General features: G+C 44.4%; 2 protein-coding genes across 4 annotated transcripts in view; one reads left to right on the forward strand and one right to left on the reverse strand.

Moving 5' to 3' along the window:
* sgtb (small glutamine rich tetratricopeptide repeat co-chaperone beta) overlaps positions 1-2,242 on the reverse strand; it is a 10,454-nt gene extending 8,212 nt beyond the window's left edge. Inside the window, exon 1 of the mRNA XM_061262590.1 lies at positions 1,763-2,242. The gene's annotated coding sequence lies outside the window, so the exon portion shown is untranslated. The remainder of the gene's footprint in view (positions 1-1,762) is intronic.
* Positions 1,823-18,331, forward strand: nln (neurolysin (metallopeptidase M3 family)). Of its 3 annotated transcripts, none has more exons than XM_061262584.1 (13): positions 1,823-1,986; positions 5,858-6,114; positions 9,034-9,182; positions 11,321-11,425; positions 11,915-12,017; positions 12,461-12,621; positions 13,199-13,334; positions 14,070-14,436; positions 15,004-15,205; positions 15,437-15,623; positions 15,966-16,094; positions 16,866-17,002; positions 17,262-18,331. In XM_061262584.1, exons 1-13 carry the CDS (start codon positions 1,946-1,948, stop codon positions 17,415-17,417), a joined length of 2,130 nt encoding a protein of 709 aa, XP_061118568.1. In that variant the 5' UTR covers positions 1,823-1,945; the 3' UTR covers positions 17,418-18,331. The 3 variants fall into 3 exon arrangements, with proteins under 3 accessions (XP_061118568.1, XP_061118569.1, XP_061118570.1); XM_061262585.1 differs by lacking the exon at positions 1,823-1,986 and adding an exon at positions 2,013-2,295; XM_061262586.1 differs by lacking the exon at positions 1,823-1,986 and adding an exon at positions 2,814-2,897.
* The last annotated feature ends 2,226 nt before the right edge of the window (positions 18,332-20,557 follow it).

A 20,557-nucleotide genomic window follows, 5' to 3' on the forward strand; every position in this document is an offset into this window, starting at 1 on the left:
AAAAAAATAAATTGTTGATGTTATTAAAATAAAGCACAGAGGTTAAATCCAACCATGAAATTTAATCTCAGAGCTAGGATTTAGGGCGTTTTCTGAAGACAAATTGATGCATGCAATCAGTGGATACTTTTTTTTTGTTCTTCTAATGCTGACAAACATTTTTAAAATGCCAATCTGAGTGACTTTAAATTTATCTTATCAAAAAAAAAAAACACTTCCCACAATATATACATATATATAGTCTGACGAGGATCTGAATAGGCATTTGGCATTTCCAAGCAACCCTTGATGGTAGCATGGCACAGATCTGGGATTTTCACAACTCAGTGGGTGGTCTCCTCCAATAGTGTAAAGAGAAAACTTGCTTGGAATCTGGCCCCTAGTCACGCAACAAATAACAAAGGTCACGGGGTTAGATGTCTGGTGGGGTGAGGTGGGGAGGGACGTGATGTCTGAAAACCTTTGAACCACCTGCCACTGGAAACATTATGATATTTACATCTGGTACAATCAATTTAATTAATATTTTAGTGAAGCTGACTCATGATAATAGCATTTGTATTGATAATGCATAATTCTGTACGTATGTAGGCACATGCATGCATGCACACACGCACACACACACACACACACACACAGAAACACAGTTATTTTCCCAATCAATCAATAATTCTTTATCTACCTATCTACAGTAAAGTGTGGTGTATATGTAGGGTACAGTACATGTAGGCGAACTGTATCTATAGTTGAGAGTGTGTTTCAACAACTCAACAAATATTGACAGAAAAATACTAATTTGAGCATTAGAAGGTGCAGATTGACTATACTCTTGACAGAAAGGTTGACAAGAAATGGTTAATGCTGATTCCAAACATCTGTCCTTCGCTTATTTTTTCAGTTATACAAAGTGGAGCTGTCTCCTGGAAACTACCCCATTTCTTGGAAAAAATTCAATTTCCAATTTCAGACCAGGCGATTGTTCCGAGTTCAGAATTTTCCTGGCTACCAGCAGGGTTAGGTAAGTCCATAAGCGTCTCGATGTCACTCGGAACATTTATAGACCTGCATGCACTGCTTTTACACAGCAACATGATGGTGGATAAGTTGAATTACAACAGACAGATGCAATTGTGTTCGTGGCTTAACGCGTCATATAAGCAATCTCTTTGTACGGAAGGTTACGGATGCTTCCAAATGCCATAAAAATGTGATCCAAGCTTGATCCTACTGAAGGTGATGCATTTTTTCTATTGACAATTTTGGCGGCTGCATATAGGTGGGGTTGAAATATACGCCTGTTACTCGAATTCCGATTTCATATTTGCTTCTATAATGTATTATTCCTTGCACTGACAAAATCCTGACCGTTCACACGTGACACACATGCCTACAAGTGTAGGCGATGTGATGTAATGTCAACAATATACCAAGGATTGCTCGTTACCGTCCAGACATTGATCGAATTGTCACACATATTAACGAATGTAATATGTTACATGTGTCATTTTTACAATACCTCGCAATCCTTGATATTGCGTATTCAACAAAAACAGAAATACGCACTGCTGCTGCCTCAGCTAGTTTTGCATACATGATCATAGCTAGCCAGCGAGCGAGCTATAATGGCTGATATGGTCAACATCGTTATCTAAGATAAGCAAAAAAGGCCCGATCCATCAATCTTTCATCCTCTAAACCACATTACTCATTACCTGTAACCTTTATGTGCTAAGGGATGCTATTTGGGCCCCCGCCCACCTACCTGAGCAAATCTCCAGCGGTACCCACAACACCGTCATGAAAACTTCTGTCAGATTAATCGACTCCGACGCGATTGCGCAGTTGTGGCGGAAGTGAACCCATTCAATACAAGTGGAGTTTGGACCGCTAAATAGCCAAATAGTTTTGTTTCTCGCAACGTTGCATTTTGAGTGTTTATTGGACAATGTTTTCCTTGAGCATTTCCGTATTTCGAAGGACTAGCAGGTATTCACATTTTCCTGATTGTATTTCTGGCTTTTAGCTCGTTAGCAGTAGCACAAATTCACGAACTAACGTTAGTTAGCTAGCTAACCGTGTGACTGACTGTTCGTCATATCGAAGTGGGACACTAAAATTAACTGAAGGCATGAATCATTACTTGTGGCGTATATAACCATACCATACAACCCGTGAAACCGGAGAGCTTTCCAAATAAAATACACGTTGATGTGGGAGTGAATAAAATCTATTTAGTTTGCAAGACACTCACAACTAGCTAGCTATACCCTCGGCAGCCTAGGACAACTTTGAAAGGTTTGTGATAACTTTGCTAACTGTCCGCTTAAAACTTAGATGTAGGCTACTGTTCAGTTATTGTGTGCGCTCAGTGACAGTCCAGTGAATGTAACCACAGTTGGCAAATGAAAAGCGCGCAACGCGTGCACTGCCACTGGATCGAGTTTCTGAGCTTTGCCTATAAACTTGAGGAATTTATTGTGTTGATACAAGAAGAATGTGATGCTGTACCAGCGGGTTTTAGGATGTGATGCCACTTCGCTGCAACGTGTTGCTCAGTATTGTATTTAGTTTGTTAAACATTTCTTGTGAAAGTTGTGCATTTAAGATTTAGTCTGGTTTTAACATGCTTCTGTAGCGACAACAAGCGGCCAGTGTATCCTCGTGAGGATAAAAACAAAAATAGCAATGCTTTCTTGTAAAGGGTATTATTGCTGGATGCATACATTTGCAAATGTTGAGTTTAAGGTGGCCACCTGTGACTTTTTGCATCATGGAGCAAGCGCAGTATCTGCAATGTGCGTAGTTCGCCACTTGTCACCCACATTTGGATTGGTGTCTGTAAGGTGAAGTGGAGCGTATTGCTAAATCAGTCGCCCGATACTTATCACCTGGAAAAGGTAATTTACAGAATTTATGAGCTGATTCAAAATGCTAACCTCTATCATTTTCACACTGATATTACATGGTGTTACCGTGTCTTCATTTGTGTGTGTGTTTTACGTTATTGCGTATTGCGGCTACTAAAGCCTATTTAGCTTGAGTCTTCTTTTAAAATTGTGTACATATCTGTCGCATTTTAAAGCTCATACCACTTTGTTTTGTATTTAATGGATACAAATCCAAGGAAGGATTGTCTAATTTGAGTTTTATTTTCGACCTTTTACGTCTCTTCCAGCATAATTGTATTTTCTCCTGTAACTTTTGCTTCCTGGGTAGTATTTAATCCTAGACTTGAAAGCTCCTTTCTTTTGATCTTTAAGCATTTAAGAAAATTGATGTATAAATATCCAACACGATTTTTGTGTTACTTTTGAGTTCAATTGTAGATTTTTATGTGTTGACACTAGACATAGACACTAGACACTGTTTTGTGAGTGTACATTTTTGTAACTGAAATGATGATGCAAATAGGACCAACCTAGGTAGGTTTTCATCTGTGATGGAGGTTAGTCTTCTTGGTACATGGGAAAACCTGTTTAAAGAACTTAAAATTGAGGCCACTTTGGTATGGCAGCCTGTTGGACTCGGAGTCAGACTACTTGCTGTATAACCGAATACTTCATCATCAAAATCTGGCTGTTCATATGATATATACCTTAGAAAAAAGACAAAAACGAAATAACATCAGATGTGTAGGCTATATATTTATTCATGAAGAAAGGCCCAGAAACAGCTAGTGAATTTCACCCACATGAAAGGTGGTGTCTGCCTTTGTTTACAGTGTTTGGGTTGGAATATTGTTTAGTCATACAATAATTTTCGCCTAAACCTGTTTTTCATTTTATCAGTAAGTGTACAATAAGGATAGTGTAATGGAGCATACTGCTTTTGCTGCAATTAACTAGTCAGCTTGATAGTGAGATTACCACTGTTTGATAAATTGAATTGGTATTTATTTCATATTTTGTTACAATATGCAAGCCAGCAACTTTATGAAATTATCTTTCTTTAGTGAAATGCTTTCGTTTAGGAAATGAAAATACCCAACTTCAGTCATCTTGCTGTAACTAGCTGTACTAATTGTGGTGTCCTCATTGCTAAAGCTGAAGACTGTCAGTATTCTCTGTCCACCTAGGTCTATGCTGTGTCCAGCTATGGTGATAGTTTTGCCAAATATTTGAAGTGTTTAATTTGACTAGCACAGATGATGTGCTTTGATAAATGCATTTACTTCAGAATTCAAGGAACTAAATGCCAATGTGTGTGTCTGGTGTCATTTTTACCGAATTGATCATTTGGGAAGGGAAAATGGTATGGAAAAATAGGTTGTGATTTTCCAGAAGGTTGTACAGTGTGAACTTATTGATACTTTCTTTTGAGGTTATTGTCACAGTATCAAAAAAGCTGCCACAGTGTTGCTTGATCCCTAAATTGAAAAGAATGTTATCAAAAGAGAAAATGTTTTTTTTCCACTATTGTCTAATGATTGAGGGTCATTTTGTGAAAAATCAACCCGAGTTGACCACTTCAATTTTGATCAAACTTTGTGTACATGGTCTTTATTTATTCAATCAAGAACATCCAAAACATTGGCCTTATCCAGAGATATTGTCTGACACAAAGTTTGAAATTATGGACTCTGATTTTCATAATGCTGCTCAGAAAAAAAAGTATTTTGGTTATACGACTGGGAATACCACAAGGAAACAGAAGTCAAATAGACTTCTAGGAACAGCCACTAGGAAAATGAAGTCAAATAGATCATTTTTTCAAGAATTATACGATACCAACCACCTGCCTGTCTGTCTGATGGAGGAAACTCATTCTGACACTGGCCTTGTGTGTGATCACTGTGAGGGGGGTGTCCTCAGAGTGACAGTGCCTTATGCCTGTCAGCTACTGGATCATCAGGATAGAAGCTTGGGCATTCCTGGTTAAATGTGTGGTCCTCAGTGTATTTTCTTTAAATGTCAGATGTCAGAGACCTGCTGATACAGTATGTAGGCTACTCGGATGAGTTATTTCACAAGCTTCAGGAAGAGGCTTTCAGACTTTTCCCAGGGACCGAACACTGTTCACGTAACAACTCATGCAAGCGTGTCAGAGTATCTTAATATGTGCAAAAAATATGATTAGATGTTATGAATCATATATAGATGTTATTAAATCTGTGGTTATTTTCTCTCCACCAGGATTTTCTAAGTCGATATAGAAGTAAAAAAATAAAATAGAAGGCATTTCAATGGTTTTATCATTTTTGTTAACTCACTGATATTGATATTTTTAATATTGTATTCCTGCAAAGGGATATTTTGCATCCTGCCAGATGTATTTGGATGGTTGCAAGAGATGTAACATCACAGCTTTTATTTTCTATGTGACTTGAGTTACCGTCCCATCATACAATAATGCTTTAACCGCAAGAGATCCCACACTGAACATTACTTCAGATTATACAGTACTTTGTATACATCTACAAGAAGCCACATGTCTAGGTTCATACAGTGAATATAATTAAGAACATGTTGGTTCACAGTATTTTGCGTACTCCAAATGTACTGTTAATGGATGGGCAAATGAACAAGATACCTTGGGTTTTTCTCAGCCTATTTATACTGTAGTATTTGTTCTAGGTCAATTGAGGTATATTGCTTTCCTGAAGGGTGCAACAGCAGTGTCATCATTGCCTTCATGCCCCTGGATGCCTTCATAAAGCGTTTGGTCCTTATGTCACCCCATGTACAGAAGAGATACTGTAAATGAGCTGCATTTGAAGTCAGTGGCTAAACTAATCCATTGAATAGCAAGGCATGGATTTAAGGCCAGGCAGGTTAGGATTACAGTGTGAAGTGTGAGTTATCCACATTCACTGAGCTGTTACGTGCACTTGTTCATGTATATATAATTTGTATTTCAGAGCCTCTTGTTCCAGACTAAGGCTGAAAATGACCCTTCTGAATGGAATCGAGCTCCCTGCTAAGAAGTGTTCCCAGTTAGCTGGCAGCAGGAACAGTTTGAGATGGGATCTCACTCCTGATCAGATGAAGGCCCAAACAGAGAAGCTGATTCAGAGAGTGAAGCAGACCTATGACAGCATTGGAGCTCTGGAATTGGAGAAGGTCTCTTATGAAAACACATTGAAAGCCCTGGCATATGCGAAACTGGAATACACTGGTATGTCATCACTTTGTGTTCAGCGTCCTGTTTGCTCAGCCAGTGGCTCCAAGGTCATTGTTATTGGAAGATGAATGGTAATTTGGTTGTTTAAATAAATTCATGAATGAAGTACTTGACCACCACCGATGACACAGCTACAGGAGCTGCACCCCCTCCTCTAAGGGCTCATGCATGTATGTCCGGGGTGCACAACTCCGGTCCTGGAGGGCCGATCCACGTGCTGGTTTTTGTTCCAACCAGTTACCTTAATTTTAGTTTTCTGACCGCTCTATAAACTACCCTGGATCAGTAAAACCTTTAGGATACACCTGCATTCTGTGACTGTAGCTGGTGCTTATACAAATATTAGATGATTACATGATTAAACACAAAATTCTTAAACAGATCGGCCCTTGCTGTGCACCCCTGATCTATGTTCATTGCTTGAGCCTGAATGCATGACCAACCTAACCTTTCTACACCAAACATTGTAACCCATTGCAACTGTTTATTTCCTACAATTTGTTGATCTACTCACATGTGATTGCCAGATGAAGAAACAGACTGATGATTCATTCTCGCCCTATTTGAAAAGAATTATTCATCTGTTAAATTGTTCAGAGTTCAGAAATGGCTGCACATCAATATAGCATCTTAGTACATATGCCATTCAACCATTACAAGCTTCTCCACTGACTCCCAGGTAACATCACATTTGCCTGCCACTCCTCTACCATTTTAATCTCATCATCTGGTGCAACTTGTCCTTCACAGATTCGGCAAACTTAACCAGCATGCACTGCCAGTTCAGGGTCTTTTCAGTACGAGTGTGAGGGTATGAGCCTTCACCTGTGCCAGGTTTGTGCACATACAGCCTTCATTGTCGACTGGCTCCCAGCACTCCAGAAGCTGAACAGTGTCCTGCGGCCCTCCCAGCTACCTCTGCTGGCGGCTCTCCGCACACTTGTTCTGCGTGCCAGGTACACTGTACCGTCTGCGGCGATGTCTCCGGTGACCCCATTAGTCTTTCAAGGATTGAGCTGATGCGGCCTTGTCAATAAGAGTTGAGCCACCTTGGCCAAGGAGGCAGCTGTTTCAGATATCTGCCAGTTAAGGTTCGCTGCTGAAAGCTGCAGTTGCCTGGGCCTTAGCTCCTGAGTCTGCTGTCCTTGCATGCCTGTTTGCTGCCCAGTCCTCCTCTATTTTGGGCATGCTGGAATCTGGCGGAATGTTCTTGGGCAGCATCCCTCGTCCGACCGGGCCGAGAGTGGAGCCATCGTCCACGGGGGTGACGCATTGCACAGTGGGCGGCAGATGGATTTCAATTTAATACTTTATGCCTATCATCAACTCAGTTTTGCTCTGGGGAAGTGGAGTAGTACAGGTCAAGTTCCCCCCCTGCTGGAACAAGTTTCCTGACGTCAATGGGGTTAGTGGGAATGGCCTAGTCTCCAGCCAGCTCAGATGTTGCAGGGCGGTCAGTGAGGATGATCCCCTGCTATCTTCGGGTCTCAGCAAGAGCAGCTGGAGAGCATTCGGGTGAAGGCTGCCAATGGCTCCAGTGAGTGGATCTTTGTTGGCCAGGCTGGCTGGAAAATCATGATATGGGCAGGACCTGCTGTTAAGCTGGCAGTGTAGCCCCAAGTTCAGACTCAGTTTACAATGTATGCTGACATTTGATAGCTGTGAAGATATTGCCACAGTGGGCTGGTTTGAGCCCAAGTCAAAGAGCACTTGTTGCCCATTGCCTTCTAGGGTGGTTGCCAGGTTGACAACCCTTTGTTAATATGGTCAGTTGCCAGACCTGGCCACCATCCAGTACTTGAGCCAGAATGCCTAGAGATGCTGATGCTATGGAACAACCATCACAAGAAAGAAGCTGCTCATCCCTTTCTATTTTGGAACGGCAAGGTACTGGAGCTGTCTTGGCTGGCTGAACTGCCAGCTTTTGGGCACTTTTTATCTGGCAAAGGCCACCACTGGAGGGCATGCTCTGGGCCATATTTCAGGTCACTTCAGGGCCACAGTGCTTGGCAAAGTTTGGCTCCTGGTTCTTCTTCACAGTGTTCTCACCTGTCAATGAAGAGGGTGCCCTTGGCCTATAGTGGGGAGCAGTTGGGTGGACATCCCCACAACTGTACCTCTGTTGGGCTTTCTGTTCTCCACTCTACCCATTACCTGGATCAGCTAAAGGTGGGCCTGTGGGATCACTGTTAATTTATCCAGGAACTAGTGCAGTCTGTTGCAGGGTTCACACCAGTGTATGATGGAAATTTAATATATGAATTAACATGTACAGTGTATTTGTTGACTTGCAGAATGTAATTCATGCCGTCATGCATCGCCTCTCAGACTTAATAAACTGGCAGGAAACCCCAGCCAGGGATACAGTAAGGAGCACTGTGTCATGCAGAATGACAGCATGTAAACACTGTATTTCCCAGCGTGCAAGCAATGCTCCTTCCGCCCTACACAGAACACATGCTGCTGTTGTGGGTTGGAGTGTGTGCTTGTTGTACACCAGGCTTGATTCCTATTTGGTAACACAAGGGTTAGATGAGGTGAGATGGATAACCGCAGTGGTTGTCTAAAATTGGATGTAGGGGTGAACCAGACATTTTAATAGGAATTAATGAATGATACAATTTAATTCAATTTAATTTAATTATTTTCACTTCATTAGATTTCTTTTAACATCCAAGCAAGTCTGTCAGACTCATTTATCTCATCAATAATAAATGTTTTTCTTGTTCCAGATTTTGTTGCAGCAGTACACATTATCATCACACTTTACACCCACAAATTTGTCATAATGCAAACAGTTAAACACCAACTGGACCTCCTTACGGTTCGATCAGTCTAATAACAATAGCATAAGAGGAAACATTGACAGTATATGTTGGTGTTTTGTTCTGACGTTTCTTTGTTTTATTCCAGCGTTCAGGCACATGTTGGACTTCCCTCAATACGTCTCCCCCTGCAAAGAAGTACGCTCCGCAAGCACCGATGCGGACAAAAAGCTGTCTGAGTTTGACGTGGAGATGAGCATGAGGGCCGATATCTTTCACAGGGTCATCGCCTTGCAGGTACAGCAGGAACATCAGAGCTCTGTATCAGACCTATACAGGGAACACAAAATCCCTTTGGTCTCCATTTGGAGTGCAGTGTAGCCCGAATCTTTGCATTGCAATTGGTAATTATATATGTTAACGTGTCCCTTGAATGTACTTTCCCTTTGTAAGGGTTATTTTAAAGACGGCATTTTACTGTGGTAGCACATTCGGGGCCAGCAAAGTCACTCATCTCTGGTGTGAAGCGCAGCTGAAGTAGAACTCCTCATAATGCTCCCTAAATGAGCACTCAGCTCCCAGTGAAAAGGCTGTTGTTTTCACAGATAAGCTGCATCACGGGAATTAGTTTTTTAATGGTACGTGGCCGAGAATGAAAATCGGAGTCAGATATGCATGTAGTTCTGACAGCAATGCTTGGAATTGAGAGATCTGTTTTTTTACCAAGTGTACCTTTTTGCAAAGGCAGCCCTCCATTTACAAAATACTTCTGTTCTTGGATGAAACAAGAGAAGACGGAACATGTGTAGATGAGGATGTACACAACACGAGCTGTCCTTGTTTACTGATGTCTCAGGATACTTCATATCCTGCTGTTATGACAGTTCTCAGAGTTCACCCATAGTGAGGCCATCTAATACTTACGCTTTGTGTGCTAATGTCAACAATTGAGCTTTTTTTCCACACTTGGCCTATCACTTGAGCCACATTTTCTGGATTTTCTGTCAGAGCAGCTTAGTGAAGACACACGGAGTGTGATAAATTGTGTTCAACGGCATCCAGACCACTTGGCATTTATGGGGCTGTTCGGAATCATGCAAAAGGCCACCGGAGGCCAACAGCTAATTCTAGACACGCCGGCCCGTCTTGGCAGCTGCGGGGTAAGACTGAATGCACACCATGTGCAAAATATAGTCACAATGATCTGACTGCATAAATGAAATGGCGCAAAAAAAATCCCTGTATGTGAACCTGTAAGCTTGCGCCGGCTGATGATACGACCGCATTGGAATTTGGTTCAGAGGAGACTTGCGGGTTGGTTCTGGACATTGGCAGCCGTATAAACAAGAACAATGAACTGTCATGTATATGGTGTGCTTATACGGCAGCTGATCTAGCACTGCCCTGCACTTTGTTCCGTACTTGGAAGTCCCTGCGTTTTATCCAAACCACAGATAGGCGATGCGGAGGTCAGACAGTGGTATTTGTGGCTGTTTATGAGTTATCACCAGGAGCATGATGGTGTTAGTTCATGAAAGTGCAGTGGGCCTGGAAGTTGTGAGCAGTTTCAGTCCAGACAGGCTTGTGACCACAGTCGCAGCAGGGTTGGCCTTTTACCCCTTTTACTCTCCCCTTCTCACACGGGGCTGAGGTATGGACACACACACAAACACATACATCACACTGAACATACACACACTAATCACACACTAAACGCACACACTCGACACACATCACACGTAGATGCATACCCACCATGCACACACCTACACACATACACACCTGATCTAAGGGTTAATTGGCTATTTTAATTTTCAAATCTCTGTTTGTACCACTAGCCTAGCACAGAACCTGGTATCTCTGAAAGGGGAAAAAAAGGTTACAAAGTAGTGTCTAAAATCAGAGTTTCTGAGGCACAAATTAAAAAAAACAACAGTATCTTTTTATATACATAAAATAATGCACTTAACATGCAAATTATACACTCGCACCCAGACACTGGCAGGTGCAAACATAATGCACGTTTTACACACAAACTCACAAACACGCATACATGTGAATAGGCACATAAAAATATGCACCAACTCTCACACACATGTACTCCTGAACTAACTTCGCCTACTCATTCTCAGTTCATGCACACTTCCACGAAACCACTCACAGTTGCACAATGAAATTACAAATGAACTCGCTAACTGCAGTGTCTTTTTCCGAGGATTCTCCTGTTTGTTCATTATCTTCAGTCGATTGCTCGATGTGCTGAGATTATTTGTCAGTGCTGTAATATTCCTCATCCCGTTAGCGGTGCTGCAGGGGTCCTTTAAGGGCCTCCATTGTCAGCCACAGCGAGCTGCCAGTGTGAAGTTTTGTATCCAGCTGCCAACTTTCATTTTCCGTTCCTGCACAGTTGCCTGATTTTACGGCCTCTTTATTAGGAGAGGCAGCTGAAGGACTTGAAGCCTGAGGCCAAACGGTTTCTGGAGCGATACATCAAGCTGGGGAGGAGAAATGGACTGCACTTGTCGAAAGACATACAGGAGGTACTGTGTGCTCGGACCCAAGTGCAAACAAAGTGATCTAGTTTAAATGGTAAATGGTTGGCATTTGTATCGTGCCTTTATCCAAAGCGCTGTACAGTTGATGCTTCTCATTCACCAATTCACACACACACCAACGACGGTTGGCTGCCATGCAAGGTACCATCAGGTATCATCAGGAGCAATTGGGGGTTAGGTGTCTTGCTCAGGGACACTTCGACACACCCAGGGCGGGAACAAACTGGCAACCCTTCGACTGCTCTTACTTCCATGTTCTTAGCATTATGATCTTGGTTCATATTATGATTGTGTATTACTGATATTGTATATTTATGAAATTGGTAAAAGAGTGGATGCCAGGCCCAGACTATTTTCTCTATTTGTGGTTAATTTATTTGCGGTTTCACTCTCTTTAGGCTGAATAGAGAGCTCTGAAGGACACACCTTGACTGCTATGCTTACTAAATTTACTGCATGCTGTTTACCCTTCAGGAGATCAAATCAACTCGCAAGCTGATAAGTGAACTTTCAATTGACTTCAACAAAAATGTGAATGAGGAAAACACTTTCCTCCTCTTCAGTGAGGAAGAACTCGGTAAGGATGCCGAACATATCAGTGAATGTTTGGGATAATGAAGGATGCATGGTGGTCTCCTGCATGGTGTCCCAACTAGGATGCTTGCTCTCAGTGCTGTGACACCTACCACTTCAATTGTGCTGAAATACTGACCACTGTGTCGACTGTGGCAGTATGTAACTTCAGCCAGGGATGGAAGCTTTTCTATGCAGTACGTTCTCAAGCACATTGCACATTAGCAGTTGCTCCAGCTCAGCCAACAGATTGCAGGGGTTTCGGAAGACGTGTATGCATGTGAGCACCCTCTTGTGGCAAAACAAGGCATTGCAGTGATCAGACATGCCCGCAGTCACGATTTGGCATTGCAGATTTTGGAATTAAGAAAAGCTGGTGTGATTGAAAGTAATTTAAAAGCGACGTCTGCCTGTCTGAACCCTGTTGGTGGTGTTTGGCCCCCTGAGGCGGTCTGGCGGAGAGCTACATGAACGGTCTGGAGCGGGTGGAGGAGGGCCGGTACAAAGTGACCCTGGAGTACCCCCATTACTACCCCCTGATGAAGAGGTGCCATGTCCAGGAGACCAGGAGGAAGATGGAGGCAGCCTTCCAGAGCAGGTGCAAAGAGGTAAGTGTCACCTCCCTAGACTGGTCCCCCCCGCTACCCGCAGTGAAAGAGAGGAACGGGAGGGAGCCTCCTGTTAAATCAGTTCATCCTCTTCATTGTACGTCGCTCTGGATAAGAGCGTCTGCTACATGCCATGTAATGTAATGTAATGTATCCTGTTAATCTGTTTTTAAGGGTTTTATGCACCTCACATTCCCAAAGCCTGACTGTGCTAGTGCCGCCTGTTTGATACTGAGTCCTGCAGAATATGGTTGAATCGGTCTTAGTGCAGCTTTGGGAGGGGACGTTTCATTTTGAAGGTTATTTTCTGAAATGATCCTTCTGGTCGGTCACCAGCCGGCTACACAGTTTCAGTGGACATGGCAGAGATGGGACGGGATGGATGCTTTCCAATTAGATTTTTTTCTGGTTCTTCGTAACCTCCTCTAACTTGGCGGCTATGAAAGCTCAGATGGCACAGACAGACTTAGATTTCCACAATTGCTGTTGCAGTTGTGTGTGAGCTGCATTTCCATTCCTGAATTACTGCGGCGGAAGGGCTGTAGGAAGCGTGTTACTGTATGCCTTCATCCTGCAGGTGAACACCTCCATACTGGAGCGCTTGATAACACTGCGGGCGAAGGTGGCCAATCTGCTGGGCTTCCGCAGTCACGCCGACTACGTGCTGGAGATGAACATGGCCAAGAACGCATCTGACGTGGCGCAATTTCTTGGTGAGCTCCCCAACGCCCCCCCCCCCCCCCCCCCCCCCCCCCCTACCATTTAAAACCAGTAGGGTAAGTTTGAGGGTGGCCTTGTGTTGAAGTTTGTTTTCCAGTTTTGTCTTTGGGTCATCTGTGGTAACTGACTGTGAGTGGATTGTCAGGACCTCTGAGTGGTTGGGAGTCTGCTCATCCTTGGCTTGTCCTGTGCCTTTGGACTGTATGAGTACACTTCTGTACTCCCGCCAACACACATTGCTACTGTTCAGTGACCCGCTGGGAGTTTCATATTCCAGTGTTAATTTAGCAGGAGGCTTTCAAGCCAAGGTCGTTTTCTTGTAATTTAAGGTGCAGAATCTGCTTTTCAAATGTCAGCTGCCCTGAATTGCTATTTGCTGGTCGTTCTGAAATAATGTTATTGACAAGTACCCCCTAGTGGGAATAGAGCAGCTTGTATTCACAACCGTGGGTTCAGACAGGCTGTCATTATATAACCTTCAAAAGATTGGAATTGCAATTTCTCATTTTCATGTTATCACGTGAGCTAAATCTGACACAAAGAGTAAGCGTGGAACTGAGATAAATATAGGTAAGCATTCTGAACAACAAGCCAAAGAGCTGAAACTAACTACAGGATGGCTGATTGTAACAATGAAAGGCCATGGAAGTATCACTTCATTCATTGACACCTGGCTGGGATCCCCCACCCCACCCCATTGAAACATGAGGGATGTATTGTGTGTGCAGATAAGTTCTACGAGAAGCTGAAGCCAGTGGGCGAGCAAGAGAGGCGGTACGTCCTGCACCTGAAGAAGAAGGAGTGTAAGAGGCGGGGCTACGAGTTTGACGGGCAGATACACGCCTGGGACGTGCCGTACTACATGAACCAGGTGGAGCAGGTGAAGTTTGCGGTGGACAAGGACAAGCTGATCGAGTACTTCCCCCTGGAGGTGGTGACAGAGGGGCTGCTCAGCATCTACCAGGACCTGCTGGGCCTCACCTTCCACAAGGTCGACCAGGCCCACGTCTGGCACCCCAGCGTCAGCCTGTACTCCGCGCAGGACGCCGCGTCAGGGGAGGAGATCGGCCACTTCTATCTGGACCTGCATCCCAGGTGACCATGCAGCTTGGACCAGGGCAGTTTCAGGTTCATGGTTGAGATGGCACTGGCATGTGCTGGTGTCATTTTAGAGATGATGGTGTAAGGGGCGACATGGCTCAGGCAGTAAGAGCAGTAGTCCGGTTCAATCCCCCGCCCGGGCTGTGTCGAAGTGTCCCTGAACGAGACACCTAACCCCCAAATGCTCCTGACGAGCTGGTCGGCGCCTTGCATGGCAGCCAATCGCCGTTGGTGTGTGTGTGTGTGTGTATGAATGGGTGAATGAGAAGCATCAATTGCACACCGCTTTGGATAAAGGCGCTATATAAATGCCAACCATTTACCATTTACTCTGGTGCTACTCTGTACTGCTGTTACTCACACTTGAGTGATGAGCTTGCAAATAAATAATTTGATAAATGGTGTTCTAGATCAGTCGGTTGTCAGCCTAAGCAAAGAAAGCTAGGATTGTGCTTGAATGTTGCGCAGGGTTATTGACTTCCTGCTGTTTGTAATCATTTTGCAAGGTTGACGCATTAAAGGAATTGGTGTAGTTTGCAGCTGAAGGGCGCTGTTTTTCAGGGAGGGGAAGTATGGCCACGCGGCCTGCTTCGGACTGCAGCCGTCCTGCCTGGGTCCTGATGGGAAGCGTGTGCTGCCCGTGGCGGCCATGGTGGCCAACTTCACCAAGCCCACGGCCAGCTGGCCCTCGCTGCTGCAGCACCACGAAGTGGAGACCTTCTTCCACGAGTTTGGCCACGTCATGCACGAGATCTGCTCCAGGGTACCCCGCTCCGCGTGTTCACGTCTCTTACTGTAGGGGGTGTGGTCTCTAGACAATGTCTTAATGACTCGCTAGGTCTGTAACACACCAGAAAGCAAGAAACACCTTTGAGGACTGAAGGTCAAAAATGTACATGTGATACACTGCAAGGTGGTCCACTGAAGGCTTGTCTCTGAAATGCTGTTGGCTCCATTTTGCCTGCTCATATGGTGTGACCTGTGACCCCTTCAGACTAAGTTTGTGGAGTTCAGTGGGACTCTGGTGGAGACGGACTTTGTGGAGGTGCCGTCCCAGATGCTGGAGAACTGGGTCTGGGAGAAGGAGCCCCTGCGCAGAATGTCCCGGCACTACAAGGATGGGAGCCCCATCCCGGACGACCTGCTAGACAATCTCATCGCCTCCAGAGTGGCCAACACAGGTCCGGTCCGCTCCCCTGTCTCAGTGCACGGCAGGAGCTGCACTGCTCCTTATCTAAGCTGAATATCGGATTATACCAAAGCTCTTGTTTGTTTACGGTGTCCTTTCCCTAAGCAGATCAAACTGCTGTGTTTGGAAACCCGATCTTGTTTGCCTGCTTTTGCACGGTCTCAAACCAATATTTTCTCTGGTGGTTTTTCTGGAATTTTGCCATTGTAGCCATTATCTAGCGAGAGGCAGAGATTGTTTTCACATTTTCCCTGTGGGGCACATCTTACCTTAGTGATGCTGTTGAAGTTCTCTGTTGCTAGGTTACTAATGTCCACCCCTTTCACTCCCACAGGCCTGATGAACCTGCGTCAGGTTGTGCTCAGTAAAGTGGACCAAGCTCTCCACACCAAGTCCAGTGCTAACACAGCGGACGAGTTTGCCAAACACTCCAGAGACATCCTGGGAATCTCTGCTACTCCAGGTGACCAAGAGCCCCACTAACCAGGCAAACAGCATTTTATAGTCCTTTCAGAATTGTCCAGTCCATGTTAAAGAGCTGGACCCCTGCCAGGTCCTCATTTCAAACCCTAAACTGACACATAAGACAGACCTCGCGCCAACAGTCTGAAATGTCACGCTGAAGGACTATGTCATATATGTTAACTTGCCAGGATTATAATGAACATAAATGGACCAAGCTTGTTAAATTGATGTAAAAAGAAATCAATCATTTAGCATACAGTACATCACATATTTTAAATTGGCTTAAAGCTTTTAATCTCCATAGTTGCCCCGTAATATATGAACTGAAAAGACCTCTGTATAGAAGTTGGACACTGTAACTCGGCCCGACATTACTTGCAAAGTAATTCATTTATTTATTTTACCTGCAGTATGTAATGTAGACACCTTTTTTCGAGGCAAACGTAGTTTACCCTTTACACGTTAAATCCATACTGCCGGATATTTACTGAAGTAACTGGTATCTCTTCTCTTGGGATGTTAAAAAGGTAAAGAGCTGCACTTTTGTTACCCGTTTGCTGGGTCCCAAGAGATCAGAGATACCACTGACTAATAACACAGCCTTTAGAGCACAGCCTTGGAGCAAGGTACGTGGTACATTAGCTATGTAAATCAGTCCCGGAGAGACCTTAGCCTGTTGAAGGGAAGACCATTTTCTGTGATGATCCCTTGGATGGTATTGTCATCATGTCATAATGTGACTGTGCTATGTGACTGTTCTCCTCTCCAGGCACAAACATGATGGCAAGCTTCAGCCACCTGGCCGGTGGATACGATGGGCAGTACTACAGCTACCTGTGGAGCGAGGTGTTCTCCATGGACATCTTCTTCAGTAGATTCCGGAAGGAGGGAATCATGAACCCGAAGGTAAGCTAGTCCTGGAATCAAACTCCTATTACCTTCTGCCCTTATCAGGTTAATGGTTTTCCCCCAAGACTACTGTTTTCCATCAGGACGACTGACTAGATTGTGATGCAGTCAGTCAGCTCAAAATAATGTATTGTATTATAATGCATTATAAGATAATAAGGTAATGCGTTTATGTATGCAGTAGCCTTCAGCCCAAAAGAGATCATGTTCAGATGATATAGCTGCAATATATGGATGTATATATTTGCTTCCATAGGTGGGAATGGAATACCGGAAGGTGATCCTGGAGGTGGGGGGGTCAGTGGATGGAGCAGACATGCTGAAGAGCTTCCTGGGTCGTGAGCCGTGCCAGGATGCCTTCTTCCAGTGCAAAGGCTTGGTCCAGTCAGAAAGCACCATCAACTCCCACTGACCGGGACCACCCTCCTCTGTTGCCCACTGACTGACCGACCACTCAAAAACTTAATAAATAATGCTACTTATTTATAATATTTATATTTATTATGTTTGTTGTACATTTGTTTGGTTATTACCGTGGAATCTTTTGAAATGCGGAAATTACTGTCATATTTTGTTACAGTGGATGGTTAGTTTTCCACAACGTGGGTTTCATGGGTTCCACAACACTGACTTTCTTGTAAAGGGTCAGGGTGTTTGGATTTCCTCCACAAATGAAACCTTAGACCCCACCTGGCCTGGAGACTAGTATGACATGTCCCTTATCACTTGGTGATACAGAAATGAAATAGACATTGTTTTACAGTTGAGTTTCAGGTCCTGCAAGCTTTGGCCTCCCAGTTCAAAAGTCCAAATAATTGTCTGATTTGTCCTTGTCTGACTTCGGCACTTTGAGGATGCTAAACATAGGTATTTTAACCAAGGTAAAGTTTTTGGTTACGAAGGACAAACTAAGTGGATGTCCCTGACTAAGAGGATTGATTAATTATTGGTCTCTGCAACCTAATGCTTTCCCTTGGTCTATTATTTACATTCTTTGTACCAACAGCTGAAAGTTTAGCTCTTAACACTTTGTTCGGTGGGGGGGTTAGTATTGTAATTCGAGAAAATATTAAATGGGCATGGGAAGGTGGTATCTTAAGGATGCTTACAGTGTTTTGTTCAAGCTGTACATTGTCCTATGACCTGTAACTGCCAAAGGCCATTTGTACATGATGATGTGTACTAATTTCCTCATGTCTGTTATGAAGAAAATAGTTTGAACTCATGGACTTTTGAATTGCTGCACATGGTTGCCTCGCTGTCATTGTGTCATTTATGCACTAGGTGGAGCCATTTGTCACTTGTTGAATAAAGCCATTCAGTTAATACCTGCATTACCAATTTATTTATTCATCATTTTTATTTACATTCTCTCCTTTGTTCTATGTGTAGTGTAGAATCAAAACTGACAGCAATCATTTTTAAGACCTTTCTTATTCCATTACATTTCCTTAATAGCATTTGGCAGACGTTCTTATCCAGAGCGACGTACAGCAAAGTGCAAAGTGCATGCCCATAACCAGGGAGAAGTGCGCTGAAAGAGGGGAAGTACAATTTCAACTGCTACCTGCACAACAATGGATAAGGCCCAGGGCCTATTTGATCATCAGATTAAAAGAATAAAAAAATAATAATTGGAATACCGCAACATGCAAATGTATGAACAAACCGTTTACCTAGCCAAACAAAACTAGCGAAGGTATCATCCTAATACATAAGTAAATATCACAGGTGAAGACAACATCTAAGGTCTTATCCAGAGCGACGTACAACAAAGTGCATACCCATAACCAGGGATAAGTGCGCTGAAAGACCCTAGAGGGAAGTACAATTTCAATTGCTACCCGTACAACGAAGATTTTTTTTTTTTTTAATACCGAAACAACGTAAATCACAAAGACAACAATTAAGGTTCACAGGGAGGTAGGGAGGGATGGGGAGAGGTGCTGCTTGAAGAGGTGCATCTTCAGTTTGCGCTTGAAGGTGGGGAGAGATTCTACAGTTCTGACCTCAACGGGGAGTTCGTTCCACCACCGTGGAGCCAGAACAGACAGTAGTCGTGAGCGTGAGGTGGAGGTTCGGAGAGGGGGAGGTGCCAAGCGGCCTGTGGAGGCTGAACGAAGAGGTCTGGCAGGGGTGTAGGGTCTGATGATTTTTTGTAGGTAAGCTGGGGAAGACCCCTTAACTGCTTGGAAGGCAAGCACCAATGTTTTGAATTTGATGCGAGCCATGACAGGCAGCCAGTGGAGGGAAGTAAGCAGGGGGGTGACGTGTGAGTATTTGGGAAGGTTGAAGACCAGACGAGCTGCTGCATTCTGGGTAAGTTGGAGGGGTCTGATGGCGGACGCTGGAAGGCCAGCCAAGAGGGAATTGCAGTAGTCCAGGCGGGACAGAACCATCGCTTGGACCAGGAGCTGGGTCGAGTAGGGGGTGAGAAAGGGGCGGATTCTCCGTATGTTGTATAGGAAGAACCTGCATGACCGGGTCACGCCGCAATGTTCTCAGAAAGGGACAGTCTGCTGTCCATCACCACGCCGAGGTTCCTTGCACTGGGTGATGGCGTGAGTGTGGTATCCCCGAGGGAAATGGAGAGATCCAGATGGGGAGAGGTCTTAGCAAGGATGAATATCATTTCAGTCTTACCTGGGTTGAGCTTTAGATGGTGGTTGTCCATCCAGCTCTGGATGTCACTCAGGCAAGCAGAGATACGGGCAGAAACCTGTGTATCAGATGGTGGGATTGAGATGAAGAGTTGGGTATCGTCCGCATAGCAGTGATAGGATAGCCCATGTGCAGTGATCACAGGGCCAAGGGAACGAGTGTAAAGAGAAAAAAGAAGCGGACCTAGGACTGAGCCCTGGGGAACTCCTGTGGCAAGGGGCCGAGGTGTCGATACCGTACCAGCCCAGGCAACCTGGAAGGAGCGACCAGAGAGGTAGGACTCAATCCAGTCCAGGGCTGTGCCACAGATGCCTGTTGCTGACAGGGCGGACAGGAGGATGGAGTGATCCACAGTGTCGAAGCCAGCAGAGAGATCTAGAAGAATGAGGACAGAGGAGAGGGAAGCTGCACGTGCGGCATGGAGCGACTCACTGACGGAGAGGAGCACGGCCTCTGTTAAGTGGCCTGATCTGAAGCCAGACTGATGGGAGTCTAGCAGGTTGTTGTTAGAAAAGAAAGAAGAAAGTTGAGTAGAAGCAGCTCGTTCTATGGTTTTAGAAAGAAAAGGAAGAAGAGATACCGGGCAGTAGTTCTGGATGATGGAGGGATCCAGGGTAGGCTTTTTTAGCAATGGAGTGATGTGGGCCCTCTTGGAGGATGCTGGAAAACAGCCGGAAGACAGGGAGGAGTTGACAAGGGCCAGGGAGAGGTGCAGCTTGAAGAGGTGCGTCTTCAGTCTGGGCTTGAAGATGGCAAGAGATTCTGCTGTTCTGGGGGAGTTCGTTCCACCACCGTGGAGCCAGAACAGACAGTAGTCGTGGGACAGTAGTATTCCCTATGTGTTGTGCACCTGGGATGTATATATTGTTGCAGTGTTTGATTTGAATAATG

This window comes from Conger conger, chromosome 12 (genome assembly GCF_963514075.1).
Source record: "Conger conger chromosome 12, fConCon1.1, whole genome shotgun sequence".
Taxonomy (NCBI): Eukaryota; Metazoa; Chordata; class Actinopteri; order Anguilliformes; family Congridae; genus Conger; species Conger conger.